We start from the raw sequence: 12,265 nt of genomic DNA, 5'->3' as shown, positions 1-12,265 counted from the left end.
AGATGTGGCTTAAAGAAATGGAATCAATCTTTCTGAAAAAGAACCTTGTCCTAATAAGAAAAAGAGGCGTACGCAAGTGAAGAATGATTTCTAAGTGGAGATTAATACGATTAAAAGTATGCCTGCCTGTAACCCTCGTTAGAAAGATTTTTAAAGGCAGTCCAAAGCCAAGGCAGAGCTGTAGGTTCAAGAGGATTTTGAACTTGTTCTTAGTGGTGAAGGGGCAGCTAAAACATTGTTTTAAGGGAGAACATTGCAAGTCCGGCACAGCAGAGTGTTTCAGCTGAGGGTTATCAGAGACCTGCTGGGAATAAAATAGATGTACAAGCTCCTTCTGTAGTGGGAAAACCAGACCAAGGTCAATCTCCCACGCATATGCTGTAGAAATGTGCTCACAATTAAGCTGTAGCTGGATCGTGGTTTGTATGCTGATGGTCTTCTGGATTCTCTTGGGGTGCAAAGACACTTTCTGCTTTCACCCTCTCTTGCGCTGCATTGTCTGTTTGTCTTGGTACCTCTCTAAAGGAGCTGGTAAACATCTCATGCTCTTAAAAAGTTACAGCCCACTTTTTAGAGTGAATATATGGCTATTTTTTAAAGTTCAATAAGGTTTCCCCTTGGATGACATGTTTGCTAACTGGCCCAACTAAGGGACAAGTTTTTCTGGGTAGGGGCAAGTTCAAGGGTCTTTGTATAGGGAAATCCACCACATCCCAGTTTTTGGTTTTAGGTTTGGGACACCAGCCACTGGATAGACGATGTTTTGCAAGTTTCGAAAGATCTGTCAGATTTTACTCAGATAAATCCCTGAAGCTGTTGCACTAATTGCTGTCTGTTGTGTTAGCATATCCTAAGCTTCCCTTCTCATAGCCTGCTAAAAAACTAGTGTGCAACTTAATAACTGAACCTCCCTTTCCAGTATTTGGGAAAGAGCTGTTGCTCAGCCCTGTTCTCTTCTCCCTACATGTCCCAGATTTTCCAGCTGCTCAGACCCACAGGAGCAATCCCTTCTGCTGTCGTTAAGCCCAGCCGCAAAGGAGGAGGGCGTGCACCCCATCTGGGAGTCTCATTCTCTCACTACCTTCAACATTCCTACTACTCCCTTTTTTTGCTCTTCCCCTCTCAAAGAAGTCCTTTTCTCTTTCCCTAATTCCTCTCAAAACACTCTTTTCTTTCTGCTAGCTTACCAGGTAGCTGTTTTCTCGGCAGTGTGGTGGGCTCTGCTGATACCCCTGTCTCCCGTGGAGGTGGGTACTGTGGCTGCCTGGTGACGGGGAGATGGCACCGCAGTTTGAAAAGGCACAGTGGCACCTTGTCTGGATTAAGTGCCCGCCTGGACTGGTGCCATGCAGAGATCCAGTCCTGATGTGACCCAATGTCCCTGACCTACATGGTTGTACAGGAGCTATTTTATTTCAATCCACACAATAGCAAATGGAATCATAGAATCACGGACTGGTTTGGGCTGCATGGGATCTTAAAGCTCATCCAGTTCCAACCCCCCTGCCTTGAGCAGGGGCACCTTCCACTGGGTCAGGCTGCCCAAAGCCTCATCCAACCTGGCCTTGAACACCTCCAGGGATGGGGCAGCCACAGCTTCCCTGGGCAACCTGGGCCAGGGCCTCACCAACCTCATCATGAAGAATTTCTTCCTAATGTCTGTTATAAAGCTTTCTTCTTCCAATTTAAAGCCATTCCCCAATATCCTATCTCTACATACCTTGTAAAAAAATCCCCCCCCAGCCTTCCTGCAGCCCCTCCAGGTACTGGGAGACTGCTATAAATTTTCCCCACAGCCTTCTCTTCTTCAGGCTGAACAACCCCAACTCTCTCAGCCTGTCCTCGGCTGGGAGGTGCTCCAGCCCTCTGATCATCTTCGTGGCCTCCTCTGGACCTGTTCCAACAGTTCCATATCCTTTTTATGTTGGGGATTCCAGAACTGAACACAGGACTCCAGGTGGGACCTCAAGAAAGAAGAGCACAGGGGCAGAATCCCCTCCCTCGCCCTGCTGGCCACGCTGCTTTGGATGCAGCCCAGGATACGGTTGGCCTTCTGGGCTGCGAGTGCACATTGCCGGCTCATGTCCAACTTCTCATCAACCAGCGAATACTTGCTGAATGTGTCCAGTCTTCCCCAGTGCTGCCAAGCTGGCTGCAGGCTTCCTCTCACCTGCTGCCTGGGAGCTGCTCCCTGGCTCCCCTTCACCTCCAGCCGGGAGGATATGAGCCACCTTCCAGGATCGGTGCGTGGTCAGATCCTGCCCGCGGAGGGTGGGAGGGGTAGTGCCTTCACACCGGCGTGGCGCTGGAGCCTCTCCAAGGCCAGCAGCAGGTTTGCTGAGACGCCTCCCTGCTGGGGAATGCACCTGCCGGGGCGAAAGGTGAAGGCTTCCAGCCTATCGCCGGTGCTGCCGCCCGCACCGCACCAGGAAGGGGAGCCAGCAGGAGCACCTGCATCTTGGCTGGTGATTGCCAGAGGAAGAGAAGACGTTTTCCCGGTGAGGTCCCTCCATAGCTCGATCCAGTGGAAAGAAAGCCTAGAAAAAACATTGCTGCCAGCCAGGAGCGGGGAACGCTGCTGGGCTGTCGCCTGTGGGCAGCGTGTGCTGGAGGTGAGTGAGCCTTCTTCCCCGCGATCCCTGCGTGTGCGGAACGGCTGTTCTTCACCAGGAGCCGCTGGCAGGCTTGGGGGCTGCTTCAGAGTTACTTTTGAAGAGATCCTGCCTCTTGCCTCTCCATTGCACCATTCTGTTTCCCCTTGCCTCCCTTCCTTGCACCACTGTGTTTTCCTCTCAGCTCTGGATATTCTAGTTCCTGCAGGATTCCCAGGCATCCCTCGGCATAGGTGCACCGGGACAGGCTCTGTGGGGTCAGGATGATGGATGTCTCTTACACAAAATTATGATGCAGCATCCCCAAACTGTCTAGATTTCTGTCTAAAGCAGCTGTACACCGAACCTGTTAGAACAAGCCCTCCACCAGGCTTATCTCCAGAGCCTCTAGGCTTGGGGAAAGGAAGGGATGGATGGTCTACCACCACCCAGGGCTTCTCCAAGGCTTCCTGAATATCTGGTGCAGGGATATATCTGGTGCACTGGTGGGAGGAATGTTCGCTTCTGGGAAAGATTATCCCTCGGGCAGGGTAGAGGGGGTGGGTTCTCCTCAGACAGAGATTAGAGCATAGGTTTGCCTGGATTTTGAGCAGCCCTGGAAAGTAGAAGCACTGGGAAATGGAGGTTAATGTAGCAGCCAGAGGAGTGTGGATCTCTAGTTAGGCTTTTGTGTTAACCAGACAGATGCCACATAAAAGACCCATCACTCCCACTCCCCACAGGTTCTTATCCCCACTCCTGAGTTCTCAGGAGGGAATGGAACTTCCCAGGGCAGCAACATCCCTGCTCGCAGGGGCACAGATGGACCTTGAGCGACATGACATTCCCAGCTTCTGCTTTGTGCATTGGCAGTAATTCAGGCAAAAATCAAGATATGTGACCTTCATTCTCATACTAGGGAGCAGGAAAAAATCCATGAAAGGATGGAAAGATATTTATGCCTATTCTGGGCTAAAAGTTTCTGTGAGGCTGGGTCAGTGGTAACGCGAGGCAAAGTGGTGGCAAGTCCATCCCAAACAGGCTATGGCCAGACCTGGCTAGGGAGTGAGTAAGCTGTGGTGGACTGGAGAAACAGGGGAAGGAGAGGGCCTCTGCCTATTCGAGATTGTGAAGCTCTGTTGACTCTCATTTAGATTGTTTGTGCAAATAATTTTGTGTACTGTTGTTCACTTTACAGCAAATGTTGCCGGACTCCCCTGGTCTCTGTGATGCTCACGGAGCCCACATAGCTGCATAAAACCTTCCTGAAGGCTGGAAGCAGTTCAGGAGCCTGTCCCATCCCAAGGCTTCCCGTCCCGAACGCTGTGGGTAAGCAAAGTCTCATGGTCAGAGAGAGCCGGGAGTGGGGAGTATTTCAAGAGCTGAGCTGTATATGGCTCTGAAATTCAAGTGTTAATTAACACACAGTCCATGGCCCGCGTGTCAGATATCAGTCGGACATAAAGAGTCTAGAATTCAATAAACAAATACATATACCATTCCCAGGAGGAGGGCAGGCGAGCAGCGCTCACACCTGCAGCCAGGAGTGGCCAGAAACGAGTTGATGATGATCCTCGATTCCCGGTTCGATGTTGTCAGAATAGGACAAGGGAGGGAAGGAAAGACATTAACCTTTTTGTTTTCCTGCATTCCCAGCACTTTCCTGTCCTTCCTCCCCAGCTGCCAGTCAGCAGCAGGGAAGGACAGTCTGTCAATTTTTTTCCTGAGATGTGGCCTTCAGTCAGAAAACATTGTGTGACTGGGCTGGTCCTCTCCTTTGTTTTCTTACGCGCAAAGAGGGGAGAGGTACGGGGTTCACTATAAAGTAAATCATAGAGATTAATGACCTGTGATACATGTTGTCAGACTGGCTAATCTGACGGGTGACCTGGCTGAAGATCCCCAAATGACTGTGTTAGGGCTTATCCAGCACGTAGCCCAGAGAGAAGCTACAGAAGAGGTATCTGCTGTCCTTCTCCCTCATGGCAGGGCAGGGATACACATCCTTCCCTTTCTCTTGATCTGATCCGTGCTGAATAATGGCAAGAAACCAGCAAAGCTGCTGTGAGATCTCATTGCGCCTCTTCTCCAAGGGGTGGTGGTTACAGCCCAGGATAGTTGGTTTAAAACATAAAGACAGACAGATTTTTCTTAAGAGGGACGTAAAGGAAGGATGGGAGACAACATACACGTGCTGAGCAATTGGAAACTGTAGTAAGATTTAAGGAAAAATCTGTTTACCCATGGTGAGGATGGTTAAACACTGGAATAATAGAATGGTTTGGGTCAGAATGAACTTTAAAGATCATCCAGTTACCCCTCCCTGCCATGGGCAGGGACACCTCCCACTGGATCAGGCTGCTCAAAACCTCGTCCAGCCTGACCTTGAACACCTCCAGGGATGGGGCAGCCACAGCTTCTCTGGGCAACCTGGACCAGGGCCTCACCACCCTCACAGGAAAATGTTTCTTCCTGATATCTATCCTAAATTTCCCCTCTTTCAGCTTAAAAGCATTCCCCCTCATCCCACCCCTGCACTCCCTGATCAAGAGTCCCTCCTCAGCTTTCCTGGAGCCCCTCTCAGTACTGGAAGCTGCTTTAAGGTCTCCCCAGAGCCTTCTCTTCTCCAGGCTGAACAACCCCAACTCTCTCAGCCTGTGTTGTACGGGAAGTGCTCCAGCCCTCGGATCATCTTTGTGGCCTCTGCACTCACTCTAATGGATCCTTGTCCTTCCTGTGATGAGGACTCCAGAACTGCCATCCCCTCTGGGATGGCATTCCTTCTGGAGTGATCCCAGAGGGTCCTGTGGATCCTCCATCTTTGACAGCATCCAGTACCCAAGTGGATTAGGCCCTGAACTACAGTCTGACTTTGAGGTTGACTCTTCTCTAAAAGCATGTGGTTGGACCAGGAGACTTCACAAGGTCCTGTCCCACCTGAACTATTCTGTTATTCTAATAAAAATACCATCATTAGCAACAAAAACCCTCGCAGTCTAGAGAAGCCCAAGCAAGTATGGAGGCTTAAAGAGCAAAAGATGGTATTTCCAGAACATTTTCAGGCACATGAAACCACGAAAGCCTTTGCCTCTCCAAATAATTTGTTTCATAGAGCTTAATATAACAGTAGGACATACATGCCTGTAGAGGTCACACCATGTTGTGCTCTGCAGCCAGAGGTTTTATCTTGCTCCCTGACCTCTTTCTGAGCAAATAAAAATTGAAATGGTTAAGTTTTAAGAAGTAACAAAAGAATGCAGCTCTGTAGCTTGGTTTTTGGTTGCGTTTTCCTTCATTGTGGTTTGTGCTGTTGTGGTGTTTCTGCTTACTGCTTGACTCACAACTTGGGCGCACAACTTTGGTCAAGCAGCAGAAGGCTGCAGACTTTGCACTTCTTCAAGCTTTGCATTTTCTTAGTTCAAAATCTAATCTACAAACCTGCTATCTACCAGAGTCACCCCTTCGCTGGTAAGGAGGAGATAAGGCACCTCTGTGCCTGGAGAAGGAACGGCAGGAGGAAGTAGTGCTTAGCACCGAGCTGCTTTGCGTAGGCTGCAGAAACATCTCCAGGATCAACGCCTTCTCACTCCTCTGCTTTGAAAGCGCTCTGCGACATCCTGACCTTCTCAGGGACCTGTGCCCTGGGCACATGCAAACTGTGCAAGGTATCTGCTGTCTCATGCAAAACCAAAGTGGATCCCAGCAGGCACAAATCAGTATGCTCAACCACAGCTTTTTCTTTTTTTTTTTTCCCACTCTAATTGGTGCTTTCTGATTCTTCTCTCTTTAACCAGTAGCCGATGATCTTCCCCGGGCTTCCAGGCAAGTGTGCTCTCTGGAGCGTGGGTTTCTGTGTCCCAGCCCAGGCAATTCCAGCAGCAGCAGCCGTGCAGGGGAATAACAGAGGGTGTGATGGGTCCCGGGACTGCAAACCCACAGTGGTTGGAGACTTCCTTGACACATGTTGTCAGTTGGCAGCATGCCCTGAGCCACGTCCAAAGTGACCTCACGCTCCATCACAGCCGGGGAGTGACTCAGGAGGAGCTTGGCCTGACACTGTCAGGCGGTGTCTGGCTCAGGCACCCCCACACTATTGTCCTCCCTCTCCCCCCTCCCCACGCTGGTTTGTCCTCGATGGAGGAGGATTTAGAGGCGTTTGCTGGTAGCAAAGACATTGCTGTAAGGAGATGCAGCCTGTGGAGACTATCTGGAGACAGGGAGAGCTTGTGGGAGGAAAGATCTTTGGTGTGTGAAGAGCTGCCATGCGTGGAGGTCACAAATTGTCCCCACCCATCCGTAATGATCACAGAGTCCCGGCGCTGCGCAGAGCAGGACAGAAAGACAAGCAGAGTGCGTTTGGCATGGGCTGATAGACTCCTGGAGAGTCATTTCTACCAAGCAGGGTGCTCTGTGTGGGGCTGTCCCCCGCCCAGGAGCAGTGACACAACTCTGTGACACAGGGGATCTGCATCAGTTCCTGTCCCTGGGCTTCTGCAGGACTCTGAGCAGGTTGTGCGCATGTGCTCGTGATGGCCGAAGGTGCATCATCCTGACCGGAAGGTGACTGGGGAGGCATTTTGGGGGTTCTCCAGGGTCTTCTCCACGTCTCAAGGGCTCAGCCATACCTGAGATGTTCCTGCACCATCCTCCCCAGTGCCTCTTCTTGCTTTGGGTACCAGCTGTGCTGGAGGGTCCCTCTGGTGCTGTGGGACCAGCTGGAGCCCTCACATGCTGGGGTGGGAGGCCGTGTGAGAGAAACACAAATGGCTTCAACGCTTGGTGTAAAACTGTACCCAGAGAAGCTTTGATGAGGGCAGGTGATGAGCCTGCGAAGTCAGGCCGGGGGTTGAGGAAGGCGACGTGCTAAGGGGAGCGCAGCGAAGCACAGCAGCACGGAGCCTGCCTCCACCCAGCAGCCACCAGTGCCCTTCCCCTGCTCCCTTCCAGTGGTGAAGCCCTTCAGGGACCGGGAGGAGGAGAGAGGAGAGCAAAATTGCGGGGTGCCATGTCCCGGCTGTTAGAGGGCTCTTTCCAGGCAAGAGACCGTCTTCGCTGGAAAGATGGAGATGCAATCATGACGTTTCTTTCTGTAGGGGACTTGGGAGGGGAGGCTGGTGGTGCAAGGGTAGGGACAGGGCTGAGGACAGGCAGCCAGGGCAGCTCGCACTCTTCCGGGGACTGGACTGGAAGGGTTAAGCCCCGATCCTGACCCCCACCTCCCGCTGTCATTCTGGGCGGCAGAGCCAGTTGGTGACAAGAGGCTGATGCTGATGAGGGAGCATGTGAAGCTGGAGCTGTGAATGGGGCTTTATCCCAGGAGGGACCTGCCTCTGCTCCATCCCTGCCCTGCTGCCAGCACCAGCTGCCGGCAGAGTCCTGCGGGCAGCGATGTGCCTGTAGCCTCTGAGCAGGGCCCATGGGGCTGCAGAGGCGAGAGATTCACTCTTGGAGCACGCTGAGGTCCTCCCACAGTGCGCAGAGGTCTCCTGGGAAGATGTACGTGGCTGATCTCTGCTGGAACGCACGGGGTTTTGTGAGGAAAGGGAAAGGTCTGCAGGCCAGCCTGGAGCAACCAATGCCCAGGGTTTGGCATGGGAGCGTTTGGTGCAGGGAAATAGGGTCTCTGTTTAACAATACCTTCTCTTCTTGACTCTTTCAGATGAAAGGCGCAGGAAAGGAAAGACTCAGCCCTGGTTGTTCTCTTATGAGGCTGCTCTGAGGATGCTCCACCGTGTCCTGCAGCCCTGCCTGGAGAGTGGGCTCAGCCCCAGCACATGGACCATAGCTCTCCAGGTGGCTCTGCTGCAGAGGGGAGCTCCACCAGGCTCCAAAGAATGAGACAGAAGCATCCCCACCTGGGAAATGCAGCTACCTTCACAGCTATAGCTGTTTTGACCCTCGACTTCACTATAGGGTTGTAGATTCATCTCTGCAACCACCCCACTGTGCCCTTCTCATCCCACCATCCATTATGCCGGAGTTGGCAGAGCTGAGCAGCCCTCGGACCCCTGCGGACATGGATCACATCCAGAGGAATATCTTGGAGGAGCATGTGGAGCTCTGGTGGTTCCAGGACCCCAAGAAGTCCATCCTGTGCTATGGGGTGGCTGTGGTCCTGATTCTGGCCTGCGGGATCGGGGGCATCATCCTGCTGTACAGCACCAGCAGCCGGTCTGGGGAGTGGCGGCTGGCGGTGGGCACCACGCTTTGCCTCCTGGCCCTGCTCGTGCTGCTGAAGCAGCTGCTGAGCTCTGCAATCCAGGACATGAACTGCATCCGCAGCCGGGATCAGATCGAGCTCCTGAAGAGCGGGGGTTGCTTGGACTGCCTGGTGCTGCTGCTCAGCGCCCTGGTGCTGGTGGTCTGCGGGCTCGTGCTCACCGTCCTCTCCATCACGACCATGCAGCTCAGCCCCGCGCGGCCGCTGGCCAGCATGTTCACCAGTGGGATTGTCCTCCTGACTGCAGGCTGTGCCGTCCTCCTCGGCCTGCTGCTCTATCTGCTCTTCACCTCCTGCCGCCAGGCTACTCCTCGGAGCCTGGAGACCGGTGAGATCCGTGTCTTCACCATCTCCGGCCGCCTCGCTGCAAACAGGCGGCTTCCTCCCACCTCTAGCATGGCCAACCTGATCTGACCCAGGACACCTCTGTGTGACCTTCGCTGCATACAACCCACCAGCAGGGCTTGTGCCGGCCGTTCCCCAAGGAAGGGTGAGCGTTGCGGTGTGCCTTGTGCTTCTTTCGGAGATGACTGGCTGTTGCTTTGCCCCAGGCCGGCAGCGCAGCGGGGATCTGGGGTTCCTGGCTGGGCTCTGTGACCTGGCACATTAGGAGCACAGCAATCCCTGGGTGGCGTTTTTATCTCCACAAAGCCTCTGTGATAGCTGCTGCCTGCGGCAGAGTTACAGTGAGCCTGCCCTGTACCCCTGGGGATACCGGTATTTGCTTGGTTCCTGCTGACCCCAGGGCTGTGATGTGTGTTGTCCTGTGACTGCAGATGGTGTAAAACCTCCCTGTGCTCCGCTCAGAGCTGCCAGCTCGGACCTGTGCCTCAGCTGGCACCAGCAATTCGTGCCTCGGAGCCTGGGAAGGTGAGCACACACCGGGCAGGCTGTGATGCCCTGCGTTGTGCATCCTCTCCCTCCCAGGCTGCAGGAACCCTGAGCAAGGTAGAACCTCTAGCAGCTGATGCATGGCAGGAGATACTCTGTAAGCCAGCAGGCATGCAGCGCAAGCGAAGGGAGCTGGGTGGGTGCAGGGGCTGCTCCTGAGCAGGAACCTGTGTGTCTGTGAGAGCGAGCATGGGATTTGCGTGGGATTCTGTGTGCCAGAGTCATTGCATGGCTGAACCTTGTATGAAATACTGTTTGTCTTTGCAATACCAGGATCTGTTCCAATGTTACCTTCCTGCAGCTCACCATCTCCTGCGGTGACCAAAGGGTGGGCTGTGTGCTGGGGCCCTGATATCACACCAGCGTGCTCCGTGTGAGCCACAAACAGCAAGGTGCAATCACTGGGGGATGGCGATGGGATGTCTGAATCCCCCGGCTGGGACTGTTGCCCTTCAACAGGAGTTTCCCGAGCAGAAGCAGTGCGGCTCATCCCAGTGCCTGGGTGTTCCCATGCTGTTTCCCTCTCCCAAGTGCTGCAGCTGCTGTGGGGCAGAAAGGCTCTTCTGCTACTGCTGGAGCCTTACCTGGAGCTTTTTTGGTGTTTTATCTCTACAAGGTGTGTACCACCAAGGTGCCTTTCCCAGAGGCAGACTAACAACTCCCCCTGGGAGCTTTTCCTGTGACTTAAAGCTAATTTACGTGTCAAAGTTTTCATTTCCTGCATAGACCCATGAAGCATTTCCCTACCCTTTCCATAGACATATATCCTAACCTCCTGGCGAAGCTGCTTCTGTGCAATGTCCTCTTCATCTTTCTGTCTGCTCCCATCTCCCCCTCACCTGAGCTGCTCTGCCTTGGCTGTTATTTTTGCTCATTGTTTGCTAAATTCCTTCTGTAATGGAAGAAAACTGAGCTACTGGATTTTGGCACGTGGTACAAATTCACAGCTCATTCCCTCAGAAAGAGCAGGAATCACCGTCCGTGTTACGTCGGGGGCAGTGTCAGAGTTCAGCGTCAGGGAACCTCACCAGGTATACACTGGACAGTGAGGACTTCATCCCTTTGCAGCTCCAGCTCATACTATCTCTGATGCATACAGATCACATGAAGGCACTTCTGTATTTATCTGCTCCTCCCCTGCTCCTGCTGGCTTTCTTTCCTCCTGAAGCCTTGGATTATTTTCCCTAAACTACGGGAACATCATTTTTGGCTTTTCTTTTCTGAATTTATTGTTTCTACATTTTGCACTACCACTTTCACCTCATCTATAGATTTCAATAAACTGATGTTTTCCTCGCTCTCTTCATCCCTTCCCTTAAGCTGCCCAGGAGTTCAGAGGGTGTTGCTAAGCTCAGGTTCTTCTTTGCTAAATCCTTTGCAATGCAAAGAGCTGCTCTTCCCTTACGGGCTGTTTGTCCCCAGGTCGAGCAGGGACCCCTGTGCGTACACAGGGAGGGACAGGCCAGGGTTGGACAGTTTTGCACCATCTGTCATTGCTGCTCTGCACGTCTGTGTTGGTGCATGCGCATCTCTGCCTGCATCAGTGCTTTGGCAGCTCCCCCAGCCTGCACGTGTGGACGGGACGCAGCTGCCTGCCCACCAGCTGTTTTGCACATCTGGGCATTTCTGTGAAGATGCGTGACTGTGCCCAGCTCAGAGCTCCACGCTGCCCGCATATCAATGTGAATCCTCCTTCCCTAGACCTTTCAAAATGTGCCCCAAGTGCCCATGAGCTGTGCCACAAAAGGATGCTCGTGGGCCATGGCAGCGCCTGAGGAAATAGCGGTTGAGCACAGGCTGTCCATGAAGATGGTGGTTGGGGTGTCCACCTGCCCAGACAGACATCCTGTGCTGCCCCAGCCACTGACTCGCCTCCTGCAGCAGCCGTGCCGGCTTCTTCCATTCTCCATTCCTGTGTTGTGCGTGGATATACGTAATAAAGTGTTGAGAATTCGACTGTCTGGAAGGCCGATGCTTGCTGTGGGCCTCTCCGGGGAGGTGGCCGGTCTGTACAGAGCTGGCCTCTGCTCAGGCAGAAATCGTGACAGCCCAGGGTCCCTCCTGTGGCTGTGGTTTTGGTTCATGAGCTCACGGGGTGACGCCACCACAGTCCCCCCCAGATGCGTGTACTTATTTCCTGATGCTTGACTCCCACCTCCAGGTGTGCGTGCATCTGCTTCTGCATAAGGACCTAGACACAGCTGGTCACAGAGCCTAAGGTCACAGAATCACAGAACGGTTTGGGTTGGAAGGGACCATCCAGTTCCATCTCCCGCTGGATCAGGTTGCTCAAAGCCTCGTCCAGCCTGGCCTTGAACACCTCCAGGGATGGGGCAGCTGCATCTTCCCTGGGCAACCTGTGCCAGTGCCATGGCCCTGCAAGCTCATGAGACACATGCAAAGCCTCCAGAATATGTCCGTGCCAGCTGGTTTGTTTACAAAGAAGCTGTTTCACCCTGCGGTAGGGCCATGCCTTGAGCCTCGCAGCGGCTGCTGCTACCTGTATCGAGCCTGGAACCAGTCTGCCTGCATACCTGCTACTGCTCCCTTCTGCCAGCTGACA

At 53.3% G+C, this 12,265-nt stretch overlaps 1 protein-coding gene across 6 annotated transcripts; it reads left to right on the top strand.

Annotated features, from left to right (window-relative positions):
- The first annotated feature begins 1,975 nt into the window (after positions 1 to 1,975).
- Positions 1,976 to 11,645, top strand: TMEM125 (transmembrane protein 125). Of its 6 annotated transcripts, XM_054073749.1 has the most exons (4): positions 1,976 to 2,612; positions 3,790 to 3,920; positions 6,044 to 6,256; positions 8,251 to 11,645. In XM_054073749.1, the coding sequence occupies exon 4, from the start codon at positions 8,563 to 8,565 to the stop codon at positions 9,223 to 9,225; it is 663 nt and encodes a 220-aa protein (XP_053929724.1). In that variant the 5' UTR covers positions 1,976 to 2,612; positions 3,790 to 3,920; positions 6,044 to 6,256; positions 8,251 to 8,562; the 3' UTR covers positions 9,226 to 11,645. The 6 variants fall into 6 exon arrangements, with proteins under 6 accessions (XP_053929724.1, XP_053929725.1, XP_053929723.1 ...); XM_054073750.1 differs by lacking the exon at positions 6,044 to 6,256 and having other exon boundaries at positions 3,790 to 3,916; XM_054073748.1 differs by lacking the exon at positions 6,044 to 6,256.
- Positions 11,646 to 12,265: the final 620 nt, after the last annotated feature.

The sequence above is a fragment of the Cuculus canorus genome, chromosome 8 (genome assembly GCF_017976375.1).
Source record: "Cuculus canorus isolate bCucCan1 chromosome 8, bCucCan1.pri, whole genome shotgun sequence".
NCBI lineage: Eukaryota > Metazoa > Chordata > Aves > Cuculiformes > Cuculidae > Cuculus > Cuculus canorus.
The sequence above is the reverse complement of the archived record's forward strand: the minus strand, read 5'-3'. Positions and strand labels throughout refer to the sequence as shown.

Bases quoted from the DNA above. Each gene is read 5' to 3' on its own strand.
- TMEM125 (XM_054073750.1), top strand. From the start codon at position 8,563: ATGCCGGAGTTGGCAGAGCTGAGCAGCCCTCGGACCCCTGCGGACATG.